We start from the raw sequence: 17625 nt of genomic DNA on the forward strand, positions 1-17625 counted from the left end.
AGCATCTTTATCCTTTTATGTGAACACAACTAGAGCATTGTTCCCAGTGGTCCTTCAAGCACATGCACAGGAAAAAGCCCTCCTGAAAGGTATAAAATAATTCCACTGTCGCCCATCAGCCTTGACTTCTGCTCTGGTAGTCACTGCCAACATGCTAATTCTGTATCAGTGCTTTCAAACTGCTAAACACAGCGTTTAAGTTTCAGGTGACCACTTTGCCCCAAGGCTTAACAAAACTCTGGAAAATTGTTACAAAAGCTGCCAAGCTCAAAGAGGTGGGTAGGAAGAAGAAAAAAATGCATCACAGTTGCTTAAGACTGACTGCATTATCCATCCATATGGATAATATAAATAAATGTATTATCTATCCACATGGATAATATAACCACATATAATAAAAAGTGATAATTAATATTCTTGAAATACACAGCTCTAGACATCGGGGCAGTCTTTTTGCAGTAGCTTCTCCTGGCTTTATTCCCCAAGAATAAGTACTCCACTAGGCCTCCATCTCTGCCCTAGTCCAGCATTTCTGTGGATTTTTCTACAATTTATAAAGAATCCCCAGCACATGGCAATTACTATAAGAAAATATCAAATGCTGGTAAATGCAGCCTCAGGCATCATTTGCTATGCTGAAGATGGAGGAGGTCAGGAATTGGATTAAAGCGCAAACAAGGAAGCAGAGATCCTTTTCATCAGAGTCAGATGAAGTGAGAAGAGGCTGAAATAAAAGGTTTGGAGGGTAGGGGACGGCAGCTGGGGGAGCTTTCATTGAGTGGTTAGGTCACTGCTAGGCACGATGTGGGCTTTAAAACAGCCAGGGACTTCCTGAGAGCGGAAGAGACCTGGAAGAACTGCTGTGGGAATCGGGGTAAGTCAGGAAGAGCTAAATAAAAGGAGTAAGGAGAAGCAGGGAAGGCGTCCCTTAGAATAGATATCTTGAGAGTATAATAGACCCAATCAGAAATGTATGATTTTTCATAAAAACTCATCAGCCTGGAAGTAGAAGTAGTGGGCTTGTTCAGTGGAGGGTATCTTTGGTTATTGAAATTAGAAAAGCCTGCAGCAGCTCATAATGACGAGAGAGTTCAGTGTGGAAGTAAGTTTGCTGAAGATGTGAGTAAGAGCAGGGAATGGTTTGTGGACTGGGAAACTGCAGCAGGTTGAGGGAGCCTCCTTTTGTTTTCTTTTTTTTTGAGATGGGGTGTCACTCTGCCACCCAAGCTGGAGTGCAGTGGTGCGATCTCTGCTCACTGTAGCCTCAGCCTCAGCCTCCTGGGTTCAAGCAATTCTCCTATCTCAACCTCCTCAGTAGCTGAGATTACAGGGGTGCACCACCACACCTGGCTAATTTTTACATTTTTAGTAGAGACAGAGTTTCACCATGTTGGCCAGGCTGGTCTTGAACTCCTGACCTCAGGTGATCCACCTGCCTTGGCCTCCGAAAGTGCTGGGATTACAGGCGTGAGCCACCATGCCCAGTGAGGGACCCTCTCCTTAAGAACAAAGGGTAGCTTCCATGCACCTTGTAGAAGAGAGAGATGGAAGGTCAGATGGTTGTGGTCAAAAAGGGGGAGTTTGACAGGTGGGAGATCTTGTCAGTGGAGCAGTTGCTAATGAAGATGAAATCCAGAGCACATCTCTATGAGTGAATAGATAATGTAAGATGATGTGAAGGCTACTGGAATAAGTTTGGGCAGAGAGACTGTGATTTAAGTCATGACACTGAATTTGAGAGAATGATGGGAATAAAATGGATGGAAAGAAAGACCACAAGGCAAGTACTGCTAGGGCGGGATCCACAGAGGTCTGTGCAAAGGAACTGAAGTGGGCATGAGCAGCAGGAGAACCATCCAGCCTGGGCAGTGAAGAGATGCCCCAGAAAGGGTCATGGGGTATGAGAAGTACTGGTACATCTCCTCTTGGCCTTGGGTTAGTTAGCGGTGAAGTCTTCACTAGAGGTATTGTGAGGTGTTACCAGGAAGATCTACTGGCAGTTAATGAGAGCAGGTGGAGGAATGGGGGAGGGAATGATGTAAGGTTGTAGGAAAGTTTGTTCTTAGTAGAATTTTAGTCCCAGAAAGATTTGGGAAAGTGTTTAGGATAATAGCTCTTAACTTTGGTGGCACAATAGAAAAACCCAGGGAGTGCTAAACAAAACAAAACAAAACAACAACAACAAAAACATCCCAATACCCAGACCAGTTAGATCCGAACCTGTGGGAGTGAGACCCTGGAGTGAGTTTTTATAAAAGCTTCCACCTGCTTCCTCTGTGCACTGAGAATTCCTGATTTTGCAAGAGCATGAGGGTGAGTCAGAAGGAGGGCAGGCCTGAAGGAGGAGGAGGCCTTTGGGAGGGACATTGCAAGAGGAAGTATTTCTGGGCAACAGTGGTTAGAGAAGCAACGAGATGGGAGATAGTATGGTGGGAACATTAACCGGGTGGCAAGAAGGCAGAATTTTAGTAATAAAGGGCTTTTGGAGCTAATTAGCCTGAAGTTTCCAATTCAAGCGTGGGTGTGAGGAAGAGATGGTGTGACTGAAATAATTGTCTCTTCGGTATGTTGGAGAGGCCATTTACCTATAAGTAGGATTTTGGTATTTCTGCATTATTAAAAGGCCATGAGGTGCAAGAAAGCCTCATCCATTATTCATGTTTGTTTCAGGCTAAGTGCTAGATCCCCAGATGCTTACAATTTATAAATGTCTATTTAGAAAGCATTGACCATGATCCAGACTGCTCTTGAGTTGTTTTTGCTGCTTAAACGTGTTCATCAGCCTTTCTCACTAGTGACCATTTGTGTCTTGAGTTCACTAATTATAATAATCAGAATTATTTTTATAAAATATTTTATTTTTGCATGTATTTGTGTGTGTTTGTTGGGAAGAAAAGGTGCCTGGGAAGAGAACTATATGTGTGAATATAAAATATGTAAATCAAACACTTCAAATATGATGTAGGTCTTCTATGTATGCTTTTGCAATGATTTTTCTTGGAACTGTTGAAAAACTTTGCCTTAATCAGACTCCATAGCTCCCTACAGATACCATTTTCCCTAATTTAAACCTAGCATGATTCCTATCCTGACAGTGCTTTGGATGTATCACATTTGCAAGGAATATAAAAGAAATAACCTTAAGCTTTACATTAGAGCTGTGTGTTCACAACTTTTATTCAACATCAGAAAATCCTACAGGCTTGACTATCAAAATGATATGCACTGACCCAGGAGGTCTCATGCCTTCCCCAAGACCATGCTGGTCAAATCCACCACAGTGAGCAGATGATGGCAACAGGCTCCTAGCTCACCTTCCTGTTTCCACTCGTGCCCTCTCCAGTCTTTTCGCCTGCAGCCTGCTTCCCACGGAACCTATCCTGGAACACATGCAGTGCTCATAACCAAGCACTACTCTCTGAACAGAAGCTCCAGATGGAAATACCCTGATATTCAGAAACATTTTCTTTCCTTGGCTTTCTTGCCTCATTTTTCTTCCATTTCTATTCCTAATCTGGCTGTTTATCCTTCTTTAGCTCCTTTGCTGGCTGCCCTTCCTCCTCCCTTGCAATGCCAGGGCTTTCCTTGGTCCCCAGGCTCTAGGGTATGGGTCTTCAAGCAATTTCACTTAGGGGCAGAGCAGCCAGGCTGCAGCCAATTGCCTGGGTATGAAGCCTGCTTTCTCCACTTAACAGCTGTGTGACCTAGAGCAACTTACTTAAACTTGCTGTGCCTTGGATGATACATCTATAAAGTGGAGATAATGGTGCCTTATAGATCAAATGAAGATTAATGAGTTAATATAAAATATTTAGAATTTTGCCTAAACATATAGAAGCTCTTAGTCATGTTGATTATTTTTATGATTATCTTCTCCCTCTACTGTCTCTTGATATTCTCCCTGACCACTGTGGATAACAATTATCAACATAATGTAGGTTTCTGAATCTCTATTTCAAGATCTGCTCTCTGTTCAGAGAACCATATCTATATTTCTAACTGTGCCTTGGGCATCTATTATAGATGCCCAATTCATACCTCTAATTCAGTATTCCAAAAGAAAAGGCACAGTTATGGACTGATGTCTGTGCCCCCCCAAATTCATATAGTGTAATCCTAATTCCTAGTGTGATAGTATTAGGAGGTGAGGCCTTTGGAAGGTGATTAGGTCACAAGGGTGGTGCCCTTAGGAATGGGATTAGTAACCTTGTAAAAGAGATCCCAGAGAGCTGTCTCCCCATCTCTCCACCACGTGAGGACACAGCAGAATGTCAGCAGCCTGACACCCAAAAGAAGGTTCCTCACCAGAGCCCACCCATGCTGGCACCTTGATCTCAGATTTTCAGCCTCCACACTGGAAGTCTGGGTTGGAACTGTGAGAAAAAAACGTTTGTTGTTTAAGCCACGTAGTCTGAGGTACTTTGTCAGAGCTGCCCAAACTGTCTAAGACAGGCACCATCTCAACATGCCAAGGCCTCCTGCCCCCTGAGTTTGCTTCTATGACTTAGAGGCAGGAACTTGACCTTCTGCCCCAACCCATTGAGCGTTCATCATGGGATTCTCAAAAGGCCACTTGAGCAGGACCTTTTAGGCTTGTTCTCTTCATCTCACTGCCCCATCACCATTCAGCTCCATCACCCGTTCCTACATACTTTGACTCACCTTTTCACTGAAGTCAGGCTGATATTTCTAACATGTATTTTCAATCATGCCTTTTTTCTGTTTAAACCTATCCAATCCCCATTAACTCAATAACTGAATCTCAACTTCTCTCCCGGCCTTATGGTCCATCTAGACAAAATTCTTATCTTACCAGAAATAATATGCCTGTAGAGAGTCTTTTTTTTTTTTTTTTTGGAGACAGAGTGTTGCTCTGTCGACCAGACTGGAGTGCAGTGGGGCACCATCTCGGCTCACTGCAACCTCTGCCTCCCAGGTTCACGCCATTCTCCTGCCTCAGCCTCCCAAGTAGCTGGGACTACAGGCACCCACCACCACGCCTGGCTAAATTTTTCATATTTTTAGTAGAGACAGGGTTTCACCATGTTAGCCAGGATGGTCTCCATCTCCTGACCTCGTGATCCACCCACCTCAGCCTCCCAAAGTGCTGGAATTACAGGCGTGAGCCACCACGCCCGGCCAAGGGTCTTTATTTATTGTTTACTTCTGTTGTTTATTCATGCTGTTCCCTCCACCTAGAAATCCTGTATTTTTCCCTTCACTGTTGCTGGTCAAAACCTAATCCTCCATTAGGGCCAATCATCAAATGTTAGCTCCTTTTCAGATTTCCTCAAAGTAACGATGCCTCCGTCTCCTGAGCTCCCACATAGCACTTTGCATGTCAGCCACTGTGGCATTTCTCATCCTCTGACTTACCTCCTTAACCTTGGCATACTTCTTTTATTCTTCCTTTTATATCATAACTTCTTCAAAGGCACTTACTATATCCCTTAAAGCTTCGAATGGGATAAAATGGATGGCAATAATCACACCAGGAATTAAGCTCATTTATTCTGCAAAGCAGCAGCCTGTTGTCAAATGCTAACCCGCTCCCTCACAGCCCTCATAAAAAGAATGGGAAAGCATCTAAATGAAGCAGCACACCAGAGGAACATATAGTGTGAGCAATTATGCCAATTCCTTTTATAGGAAGAACGCAGCTGAGATAAACATGGAAGCAGATTATTTACCATCCACGGGTCTCGTTGCCAAATTCTTCTAAATTTTTCATTAAAAGAAATCAAGGAAGGTAAACAAAGTAGCCCTTGGGAGGAATCAGTTTAAACAGCTCATATATCCACATGGCCTCAGAGAAATGTCTATCTTTTTTAACTGCATCCTTTGGGGCCAAACACATGTGTCCACACACTTGGGTGCACACACACAGCCAGGTCTCCATGTGTGCACAGCCGTGCAAAACCTTGGCTTCCAGGTGAAGGTGAAGAGGGCAGGCTAGGTGGGAGGCACTTACCTTCAGAGCATCCTGGGTGTCATCCAGACAGTAGACTCGGATGCTGTACTCCAGCGAGGAACAACACAGGGGCCCAAAGATGGCCAGCTTCAGGCGCTTCGCAGCCGCTTTGGTGGTGGAATGCCCAACCAGGGCGTAGGTGCTGAGGTTCTCTGTGAGGATGTGGCAGGCCTCTGCGTCCAACTGAATGTAGCAGGGAGTGGTAAAGTTTTCCTCCCCGACCACCACCACATCCTGGGGGACAAAAAGGAAGGGCCATGGCTAAACCACCCAGGACGCATGCCGGCCCCCAGGGATGGTGGTGAATGGCAGTGGGTAGAGCAGGACCTATCCTTTACTTGGCCTTTTTCTCTCTCAGATTTTATAATCTGTCTACTTAAGTTCTTCATCATTGTATCTCTTTCTACCATTGTCTTTACACTGAGAATATTCTTTATTTAGATGTCCTTCAGTTTGCATCTTTTGATCTTCTAAGAATCTACATTTTCCCTAAAAATCTGTATGTGTGAAAAGAATTAGATAAATTAAGGAACTGTGCAATGATATATTAATATGCAATTCTACTATGTTCTTTCAAAACTTATCTGACAGTTTCTTCCTAAAGAAATACACTGCTTTTTCTAAGTAATCTTGGCTGTCAGGTTCTGAGAAAAGCAAGACATGACAAATTCCATGACACATAAGATACATTTCTCTGTTACTTTTTATGTGTCATTAAACAGTCTACTCTTTCAGACATTGAAAACATTTAGCATGAAATAAAAATAAATGGAAGTGATTTTTATTTTTAAAAAAATAGTTACTAATTCAACCAAGTTTTGATTCATCTATATGGTTCAGGCCACAGAATACATTAGCCGAAAGACCACGTATGGGATGCAAAAACCAAGGGTTGGGATTCCGAATGCATCTTGGGGCAACCAGGTAACAGAGGCATGTGAAGCAGGCAGGGCCACAGACAAGCAGGAATGATGGAGCCTGTGGCGAACCAGAGCACATGCCTATCTAAAGAGCTCAGCCTCTGCTGGGCTTTGGCCTATGGCTGCTATGCAGGAATGCAGGCCAAGTATGGACAAAGCCTCACATGTTCCAAGACAGGCTGGAAGTTCAGATTTTAATGTGAAATCTTCCAACTTTTAATTAACTCAAATTTAAAAGAAAATTTCAGGCAGGAGAAATCCACGCGTGAGCATGAGTCAGTCTCTGCACTGTCAGAGACAGAGTCAGTCAGTCTCTCTGCAGGGGCAGGAATCATGTCGACTTTGCTTCCCACTGTATTTCAGTGGGCCTGGCTCAGGATGAGTGTCCCACAACCATTTGCTGAAACAGTGAATGAACACTTTGTTATACATTTAGTTCAGAGGGCTACACAAAGATGTGAAAGAGGTCGCCACCTAGGTTATTATTCATTAGGCCTTGCAACATGACCTAAGCTATAATAAGAGCTGTGTTTTAATAGCATCAGTGAAATAATTTCTTCTACTGAAACTATGCCCCCAGAGGAAGCCTTTAAAAAGGAAAAGAGAGAAAGAAGCTCAGAAACTCCAGGTTTATTTCAGTCCCAAAAGGACACCTGGAAAGAAACTGCTTTCTCCAGGACAAAGGAAACCCTCCAGTATCCCCTAGTGGTGACATGGTACAGAAAGCTTCCTAGAAGACGTGGCCAAAGAGTAACGATGCCCATGTCCCAGTCAGTCACAAGTACAAGGGGGCTTTCATGAGGACTGTCCTCTTCTACTTTCCTCATCTGCTCAGTTTATTGTTACTGTTGTTGTTATTGTTACTACTCAAACCCAGAAATGGATAGGGTAATAAGAAGGGAATCATGCAAACAATTTAGGATCACTTTGGATTAAGACAGGGATGTTTTTCAGATACACCATCTAAAGCTTAAAGAGAATTAAAGTTAGATCTGGTTAAATCTGGTCCTAACTCGGCATAAAGTATATTTATTTATTTATTATGTACGTTTTGGCAAGTAGTGATCCCCTGATATGGTCAAGAGTAGAACATGCCCATAGGAGGGAAATCTCGGTGAATCCCAGGGATGCTCTCGTACTCTTCTACATCTAATACAATATTTTCTTAAAATATTAGGAGCTGGAATCTTCATGTGTATCTTTTCTAAAATTTTTTTTCCTAAAAAATTATCATAAGTAATCACAAAGCATATAATATATACTTTGCATATTATAACTTCCTATTTTATATGTTTTACATTTTATACAACTATAAATATATAGTTTTAAAATTATTGAATATTTTTGGATAAACAAATTACTGAAATACAGGTGCTAAGTGGGGGATTCTAATATAAAGAATTGGACTTGTCTTTAAGAAGTTATGATGGCAACAGTCGCAGAGAGCCAGAATGCTGCGGATTTTCTTCCTTCTAGTGGAGCTTTGGAGACATACCCTTTCTGTTTTTCAAGTTTAAGTTCACAAGAACTATATCCCAGGTACATGTCTGCAAGTAAGTGCCTAACATTTTCTGACCCAGTTGCAACGTTTCTGTGCCTGCAAATTATATACATATATATATATATATACATGTACATTTTTTTTTTTTTTTGAGATGGAATCTCACTCTGTCGCCCAGGCTGGAGTGCAGTGGTGTGATCTCAGCTCACTGCAACCTCTGCCTCCCAGGTTCAAGTGGTTCTCCTCCCTCAACCTCCCGAGTAGCTGGGATTATAGGCATGTGCCACTGCACCCAGCTAATTTTTCTATTTTTAGTACAGATGGGGTTTCTCCATGTTGGCCAGGCTGGTCTCAAACTCCTGACCTTATGATCCACCTGCCTTGGCCTCTCAAAGTGCTGGGATTACAGGCACGAGTCACCCCATAGACATCTATATGTATATATTATATATATATACACATAATATATATACATATATAATCTATATTCTGAAAGGAACATGTCTACATCTCTTACGTGCACTTTTCCTATGAGTTATCAAATGAGTGACCATCATTTTCTGTGTGCCTATCAATCGGAAGATATAACGCTCAGGAACTAGTCTGCCTGTCTGTTTCTCTCTCATTTTGAGGGTGAGTTAAAATTCCATTCATGTTTTGCTTTATAAACAGTAGGCCTCCCATAATTGCTCCTACTTATCTGCATGGATTATTCTTGCATAGCATCTTTATCCCGACACCAGCTCACCTCCCACTGTCCCTGTGCTGCCTGGTTCTTGAGCAGTATCTTCCAGTCCTCGGTATTGGGGTCTGCGCAGTGATGCATAGTGAGGACGACAGGGCGGGTGAGCAGAGCTCCTGGGGGCCCACAGCTCACAACAGGGGTCAAAAGTGTCTGAGAGTCATCCATGGGTGGCCTGGGAGGAGAGCAGAGAATGGCATCAGTGACATTTCCATTGTATTTATGAACTATACACTTGGGTTCTGAGTGCAAACAGGTCAAGTAGTTTTCTCCTGGAATTCTTTTTTTTTTTTTTTTTCTGGGGTGTTGGGGAGAGGAAATGGTGATGCAGATTTAAATGCTCTTTATATCAAGACCTTGATCTTGCAGGACAGGAAGTCTTTATGATAACAATAAATTTGCCAGCATCTCTTTGATCCCCTTCCCTCCGACACCAGTCTTTTTGTGGTAGCTTCCTCTGAATTTATGTACAGACACTTTCAAGATGGAATGATAATGAACAGAGTCCCTATGAAGTTACATAACCAGATTTTCTGATAATTCTTGCCACTGGTCTCACAGGGTTTTAAATACTTTTGTGGTTTCAGGACCTAACTTGAAAAATACTTTTAAAAAATCATTTCAGAATGAGGACACTCTAGAACTAAACTTAGTCCAAATGACTTTCTGGAATAATTTAGGCTAGTACAGCAGATTCATTATTTCAAATACGACTAGAAAGAATATAGAACTGTATTTATACAGCAACTTAAAATGAGATATCTTTACTTGTATAGTTCATACTTAGAGAATCTGGTGAGAAAGAATCCCAAAAATGCAGATTCTTTATTTTTATATATAAAAATTGCCTTAAATCTTTTCCCTAGCAAGACTGTAATCAACAAGCAAATGGATAAGTTAACCTAACCCATCAGTAAATTTGTGAAGATACAGCTCCAAAGGTGTTGAGTGGATTGCCCCAAGTCTCACAACTAAGTGCTAGTTGGTGCTGAGATGAACATAAATGCCCTCTCAATGACAATATTCAAACTCCTCAATCAGAATAGCAGAGCTTTTGAAATCATGGACTCACAGAATTTTAGAAGGGCCCTTGGTGGTCACTGGGCAGCACCTTCCATCCAGCCAGAACCCCTCTACAACATGGCTGATATATAGTTAGTGCTATAGACACATCCGGAATTGTGGTCCACTACTGCTAAAAGGTCACCTCGTTTACTATAAACTCAAATTTACAAAATATTCTTACTTAGAATAAGCACAGCCTGACTTCCTGAAATTTCTCGGTACATATCCTTGGTTTGCTTTTGATGCTACATTGTTTCATATACTTGGAGATCATTATGATGTCTCTACAGTCTTCTTTATTACAGACCAAACAACCTCAATGTTCCCAGCCTCAGCTGGAATAGCATGGTTTCCAGATCTCTCCTTGGGTTTCTATCTTCATTTTCATATGGATGCTTGTCACTGTTTTCCAGGTCCTCGTTAAAGTAGTGGCATCTTGAACTCAACACTCACATAGACAGTATGAGAAAGCATTTTCTTTAATTTGCAATCTGTGTTTATATTCATGCCTCACAAAATTGTTGCTCTTGATTATTCCCAATCAAGGAATTACTTATAAATATTATTTAGCAGGCTCCAGTTACATGGGAAGATGGAGATAGTATGGTTAAGCATTTCCTTTATAAAATGAAGCAATGCAGCTCCAAAGAAGTTAAGAAATTTGTTAAAGCTAACCACTTTAAGTATTCCTAACATGAAAGGATCTTAGGCTAAGTCTAAGGATGTGGTTCTTAGGCTAAGCCTGGTTACATGATTGTAATGATGGCTTTTAAACCTAGGTACAGAAATTTATATTTAGCTTTTCATTTGCACTTCATAGTTTCAAAGTAAATTTTGGTTCATCTATTTCTTAATGCTGTATCTTCCCTCCAAACACTGGCTATCTCTTCTAGTCTTTTCTCCTCCCTAAATCTGATATGCTTGCTGTTTATGTTCTCATTCTAACCATTGATAACTTTGCAACACAAGAATAGAGCAAGGGCAGAGACCTTTTCAATGACACCATTTGAAACCTCTTTCCAGTCTGACATGAATACTTTGAGCTATTTAGTTCCATCAAATATAAACCCAGTAAATGGACATTGTTCAGTTCACATCTTTTGATTGAATTCACATATACATCACAAGGGACATATATGACTCCTTTATAATTGCAATGGTCACTTGAAATGGATTTTTCTCTAGTTTCTGTCTGTGGTTTACCCATTATTTATTACATATTCCAGAAGTTAGCTTTTATCTATGGGTACCCTTGTTGAACACTCAATGAATGGTAGCAGTTATTATTATTTTTAATATTGTTGGAAGACAATTATCCATGGATTTCTCATGTTTATGCATGGATGTTTGTATAGCAATTACCTTGAAAGATAAAGACAATGTCTACTTCTGGAGCAAATGGCAGGCATGTCTACTCCTCATTATAGAAGACTCAGGTTCCCTAAGCTCACAGGTCCTTTTCTGGAACGCAACCATTGAGTGTGTAGACTTCATCTGAACATTTTTGCATCACCATTTCTAAAATGGGGCTCACAAAATTGGCACAAAAATGATGGTACTCTGTATAATGCTATCACTGTGGGTAATAAGCTGTCCGTTGTCTCTGATCCACACATCTTGTGTCTTTTATCAGCATGCATACAACTGTAGCAGCTAACTTGGTAGCTCACAAGCAAGTTTAAGTCTTAGAGCTTTCACAGTTGACTATTAGTTCTAAGAACACAATTAAAATTTGGTATCTGTTCCCCTTAATAACTCTTGGCTATCACTGCTTCCTCTCTTGTTCTAAAATTGCACTAGGATCTCACCAACCTATGGCTTTTCTTTCTTGCTATTTAGAAAACCAACACAAATCTTACCTACTTTTAGTCTTTTAATAGCATTTCCATTCTCTTTAAATAACAATACCCTTTCCTCCATTAAATCTAAAGTTATTTAGGTACTTGGGAATGTACTTAAATTTGGAACTATAGGGTTATTGGGAGTAACCTGAGACCTCATTACTATCCCCATTACCACCTTGGTTTTCACTTTCTCTTAACCCAATTTGTCCTTCTTCCAGTCGGAAATTCATTCTCTTAGAACACAAGTCAAGTTCTACTTTCACCGCATAGTTAACACTATACTATCTGCCTTAAGTGGTGACTTCATTATTGCTTAATTCTATTTTTTGTAGCCTGGAGGGGGAAAAAAAACAATGATTGCATTTTTCTGAACACTACTCTTACCTTCCAGTTACAAGTGTACCTTGAGAAGTGAACATTAAACTTTTAAGAAAGGATACTAGAGTGGAATCTATTCCAAGTGGTCTTTGCAATATAGTTGGGGATTGGAAACATCTATCTCTCAGTCTGGTGTTAGCAGCCGGTGCTTGAGGCAGGAAGGAGGAGGGGTCCTTCTCACCACTGACTTGGAACAGAAGGGAGAAGGCTCCCTGCTGTACTGGGGAGCTGTCAGACCTGTACTCTCCAAGTACACCCCTGGCATGCAATATTGATGGGCACCATTCTTGGAGGAGGGATAGCAAGGGAAGGAGGGAGGAAGGAGGGGCAGTAGGTGTCAAAAGAATTTATTAACCCAGTGAGGTGCAAGAATGTAATGAATAGGGAAGTGGTGAAGTGGAATTCTTACCAGGGAATGAAAAACAAAGAAGAAATAATGATAAGATTCTCTTATAGGCTTTTAAGATGAGAGAAATAGCATTGAAATTGGAAATATCTGAGCATCTATGGAAGGTGTTGTGCATGACAAGATTTAACTATGTGAAAACTAAGGTCAGAATGTGTAACACATTTCCTTTATTTATACGAAGGAAGCTATTAAATGACACAGAAGAAAATAGCAGAAAATAAATATCTCGGATTCATGTTTTTGCAGAGAACGGCTTCCCTCTTTATGTCTTATGTGTTTTCTAAGCAATTCAAGCAGTCTGTAAATATTAATTGTAGATGATATGGAAATGAACATAGAACAAAAATTAGCTGCAGAAGCAGCAATTAAGTAGAAATTTCAGCAAAGAACAATGATTAAAATTTTAAATGTTTTCCGAAGTCCAACAAGGATAATATTCCAGTAAATGATGGGTGGGTGCTGAGTCCTTTAGGACAAAGCCCACAGAGAGAAATTTCAGTTTTCTGTCAGAAATATTTTCTCATCCTTTGCTTGTTGTTATCAGTGAGGAGAACTTCTAATCAAGAGTGCATAGTTTACAAAAGTTTCACATAAGCCTTTGCATTTGCTGCTCATGGTACACTTGTAAGGTAGTGTATGTCCATTACCTCTTTCCAGAAGAGGAAATTGAAATCTACAGATGTTAACACACTTGCCTAAGGATGCAAAGCTGGGTAGGTTTCAAACACAAATCATTTAATTTCTTTCACACAATGCTGTATTTTGGGTTGCTTAGAGTGGGTTTAAGTCCTTGCGAAACTATTCCTGTCTGTTTCCTAGAGCAGGCTCAAGGAAAGAATCTGTCTCCATCCACCTCTGTGGGAACAGGAGATGCCTTCTAGTGATGGACATGTCTTTTCTCTGGTCCCTTAGGATGGTAATCCCACCCTAGGCTCAGCTGCCTTTTAAAGCACAGGTCTTCACACATAACTGGCAACTTGAAATATTTGCACTCTAGGTACCTGACAGGGAATATCTAACTCACTTGCTATCAAAAACTCAATTGTGCAAAAATAATATTTATGAAAGCCACTCCGAAGGCGTGCCACCATTTCCCTAGACAGGCCAAAATCTACCCCTGGATCAAGCCAGGACTGATAAGCATTATGCTTATCCACCTCCACTGAGGGACAGTGATAGAAGCGGCCCTTGAAACTCATTGCTGTTTTTCTTTTAAGTATGCTGTTCACTGCATTAGCAAAATGTCTTCTTTATGAGGAACCAAAGGAAAAATAATTGAGTTTCTTCTGAGCATATTTTTTTCCCTCATGGACATGCGGATCTTGTAACTTAACACATCCCCTTTTTGAAAGGCTTAAAAATAGTAAATTCATGACCTGGTACTAGCAAATGTGCTGGGAATTACACCAACTATTTTATATTCTAACTGCTCGCCTACTTTATCTTATCTTTTATAACTTTATTTTCCCTATTTTCTTATCTTTTTATCCACTTACTTAAATTTATTCCTCTTATTGAGAAGAAGTGTTTTCATAAACTACCTTGAAGCATTTCTTTATAAGTAGGATTTCAATAAATGAACATTGTCAAGACCAGTATGAGGATAAGATTTAAATATACCTGGACTCACTAACTCCCACCGTTAGCCTTTTTATAGCTCTTCTTTCAAACTGAGGAACTTGAGGCTCATGAATGAGAAAGGACTCTACTAAAAGGAGAAAGATCACTGTGTTTCCTTGAGACAGAATAATGTCAGCTACTATTTTACAAAGTTCCAAAAAATAACATGATAAGCAAATCTATCTCTACACAATTACCTACATAGGGAATTTTGGACCTTTATTTATTCTCACACGTTACTGTATTATTTATATTTAATAGATATATATGATAGTGTCAGTTGCCACACTACTATTTTTCACATCTTAAACCATTGCTAAGGAGATTTCACCAATTAAAAAAAAAAAAAAATCCTAAACGCCACTAATGTCCCACAGTTGAAAAATCTAATAATCTTTTTGTTGTTCTTCCTCTTTCTTTACATTTTTACTTTAATAACACCTCGTGTTAAGGCTCCATCTTGGAGCTCTCTTTACCTTTGATTTTTGAGAACCTATTCATACCACGGTTTTTTTTGCTACCCTTACAAACCTTCATACTTTCATTCAGAAATATTCATTGAGGAGCCACTACTCCTAACACCGTAATATGTTAAGTCCTGTGCTAGATGCAAACTCTTCATTTGCCTTATCCTGACATGTTCTGTCTAGTTTCTGTCATCACAGTCAAACCTTCATAGGACTATTTCTTAAAGTTCTTTCCCCAGTTCTTTCTGCCCCTGCATGTTCTCGGCTGGAGGTTCCTTCCCTGCCATGACTTCACTTCCACGTGCCTAGCAGGAATCCACATTCCCACTCACACTGAACACATCCAAACTGGAATCTGTCCTCTCCCCTGGAGCCACCGCTGCTTCTCACCTTTCTTACAATTCTCACAGTGCCCCAGGCTTGATTCTTGAATCTATTCTGCGTGTTCTGTCCCTCCTTTGCAACACTTCTAGCAAGCTGTGAAATAGTGTCTCTTCTGAAATAGATTCTCTTGATACCCTCCCCATTCTCTCAGACTGGAACCTGGGCTCACCCTCCAGCCTGGCTCCTCCTCTCTCTTCACACCTGCATTACTGCCAGGGCCCACCCAGGCACCAAGCCTTCTGGGCAAGTCCTTCTGTTCCCTCCACCGATGCATCCCGCACACTGTCACCGGATCAATCTTTAAAAAGCGCTGCTATTCCTGTGTCACTCAGCTGCTCAGAAACTCCACGGCTCCCCACAGTTTATAAAAAAGGTGTTCTATTTACCTTTGTATTTGGAATTCCTAAATTGATTTATTCACCTTTTGATAAAACTGCGAGGTGAGTACAGAATGCAGAGAAAAGGGAAAATCAACTTTCATATCTTCAACTCAAATTGTTTTCCAACAAGAATCGATACAGGACAAAATTTCGGTCTAGGTCAGGTTCACTTGTGCAAACTGCTACTAGAAACAAGGCAAAAAGGCCCATGTTAGCAGCATTAATTGTGGAAATTGTATCCACTAGGAAAACAAAGGCTTCGCGGCCTCTCCAGAGATCTGTGAAGCAGGAGAGGCAGAAATCCTGAGCACGGCCTTACAGCTCTGCACCCTCTTTGGTCAGAGACCGCTTGTCCCATCTCTGTGGCTCATTCAGGCTGTTCAGCTGCCAGCTTGCACTTTCGCTTAGAGCATATTCCGTAATGATAAGACCTCTCTTGTCACATTCACTATGCCACATGTAATTAAGTTCACGCCTCCCTTCAGACAATTCACATCCACAGATGACCGGCTGGATACCATCCAGCTGGAAACATACCCAGTTTGCGATGCAATAAAAGGAATCAGAGAGAAGGAAAATGGAGAAAAATGCTCAGAATTTTCCTATGAATGCATAGTAACATCACAGCTCCTGATGTCCTCATAGGAGTCTTCTCCCAAAGAAGTTCTGTCTTGTATCATGTGTAGATAGAAAGGATCTTTAGTGAGCAATAGAAAGTGTATCCAAAAATGCACCATAATATGTAGGCAGAGGTTTGGTTTGTGCATTGGTGCGATGGAGGAGGATGGCACATTAGGAAGCAGAAAGTGCTTTGTGATCAGAAAAGCCTGAGTTTGAATTCTGCCCTGCTAAGGTATTAACTGTGAAACCTTGGCTATGGAACCCAATTCCCCTGTGCCTCAGTTTCTTCATCTTTAAAGTGGAGCTCATCACAGCTTGCAGAACGTAGTGAGAAGTACATGAAGAGTTTGCTGGATGAAGGGCAGGGATGCTTTGTAGTACGACTATATCCTAAAGCACATTCTTGCCATTGTGTTTTACAATATATATGCATCTGGTTCATAACAGAAAACTAGTGAAGAGAAGACTTCTCATTTATCTGAAACGGTTATCCTCCTGTGTTTGTTCCTTGGTTCATGGTCTCTGGTGCATATTTTCTTTTGAGATCTTGAGGTTTTCCTAGCTTCATTTTTATACACAGAACTTCTTTTATGCACATCAAATTCAACAGAGTAATTCCCTCTGCACCTAACTTCAGATGGTAGGCATAGCAAGGAGTGATTGATAGTTTCCTTTTCATTATAGTCAAAGGCAGAGGACCCTAAAAACAGAAAAGTGTCTAGCTTTATCAATTTTCTGTTTTCTCTTTCTTTCATCTAAAATGTACAATTATCCTGGTTCTGCTGCCAAGGAAAGTATGGGAAGAGCAGGCACGTGAATGCACACCTCTTTCAGCTTCAGCCGGTGCCTGCAGCAGCCCCTTAAGGCTTGATCTTCAGCTGCAGATAATGATAATCGGATGGAAAATAAGAGAGCCCAGGCATCTTACTGCTAATCACCATAAAGCACAAGCGAATACTTATTTCTGTTTAAACAAAATGTCCATGCTGGCAAAGGCCTTGATGGATAGATCTTAATGCTAACCTTGATTGTGGATGAGAGGAAGAAAAATAAAATGAAATAAAGAGATCTTGTAGTTTGCTAATCTTCTTTTCTCCTGATGCAAAAGAAGGGAGCTTTGAGGGCCTGTGAATGTTGCTTTGCATTGGGAATGAAAAAAATGAATATTTGATGTGAGTAAATACAAGCCTTTTAGTGATTTTCTGTTGCTCAAATTTAAGGCATGAATAATGCTCAAGAATTGTATTATTTTCTTAGACAGGCTAGTATTTATGTAGGTGGAAGTACACTACCCGACGAAAAAAATGTTCTGGGTCACACCAA

The 17625-nt window shown here is 40.8% G+C and overlaps 1 protein-coding gene across 2 annotated transcripts in view; it reads right to left on the reverse strand.

Moving 5' to 3' along the window:
• Positions 1–17625, reverse strand: part of UNC5C (unc-5 homolog C (C. elegans)) — a 388250-nt gene that overhangs the window by 28989 nt on the left and 341636 nt on the right. For both annotated transcript variants that reach the window (XM_011932900.1, XM_011932892.1), the window contains 2 exons: positions 9141–9309; positions 5972–6205 (listed from right to left, as the gene is read on the reverse strand). In XM_011932900.1, coding sequence (XP_011788290.1) covers positions 5972–6205; positions 9141–9309 — 403 coding nt within the window. The remainder of the gene's footprint in view (positions 1–5971; positions 6206–9140; positions 9310–17625) is intronic.

Source organism: Colobus angolensis, unplaced genomic scaffold (genome assembly GCF_000951035.1).
Source record: "Colobus angolensis palliatus isolate OR3802 unplaced genomic scaffold, Cang.pa_1.0 Scaffold123, whole genome shotgun sequence".
NCBI classification, from domain to species: Eukaryota; Metazoa; Chordata; class Mammalia; order Primates; family Cercopithecidae; genus Colobus; species Colobus angolensis.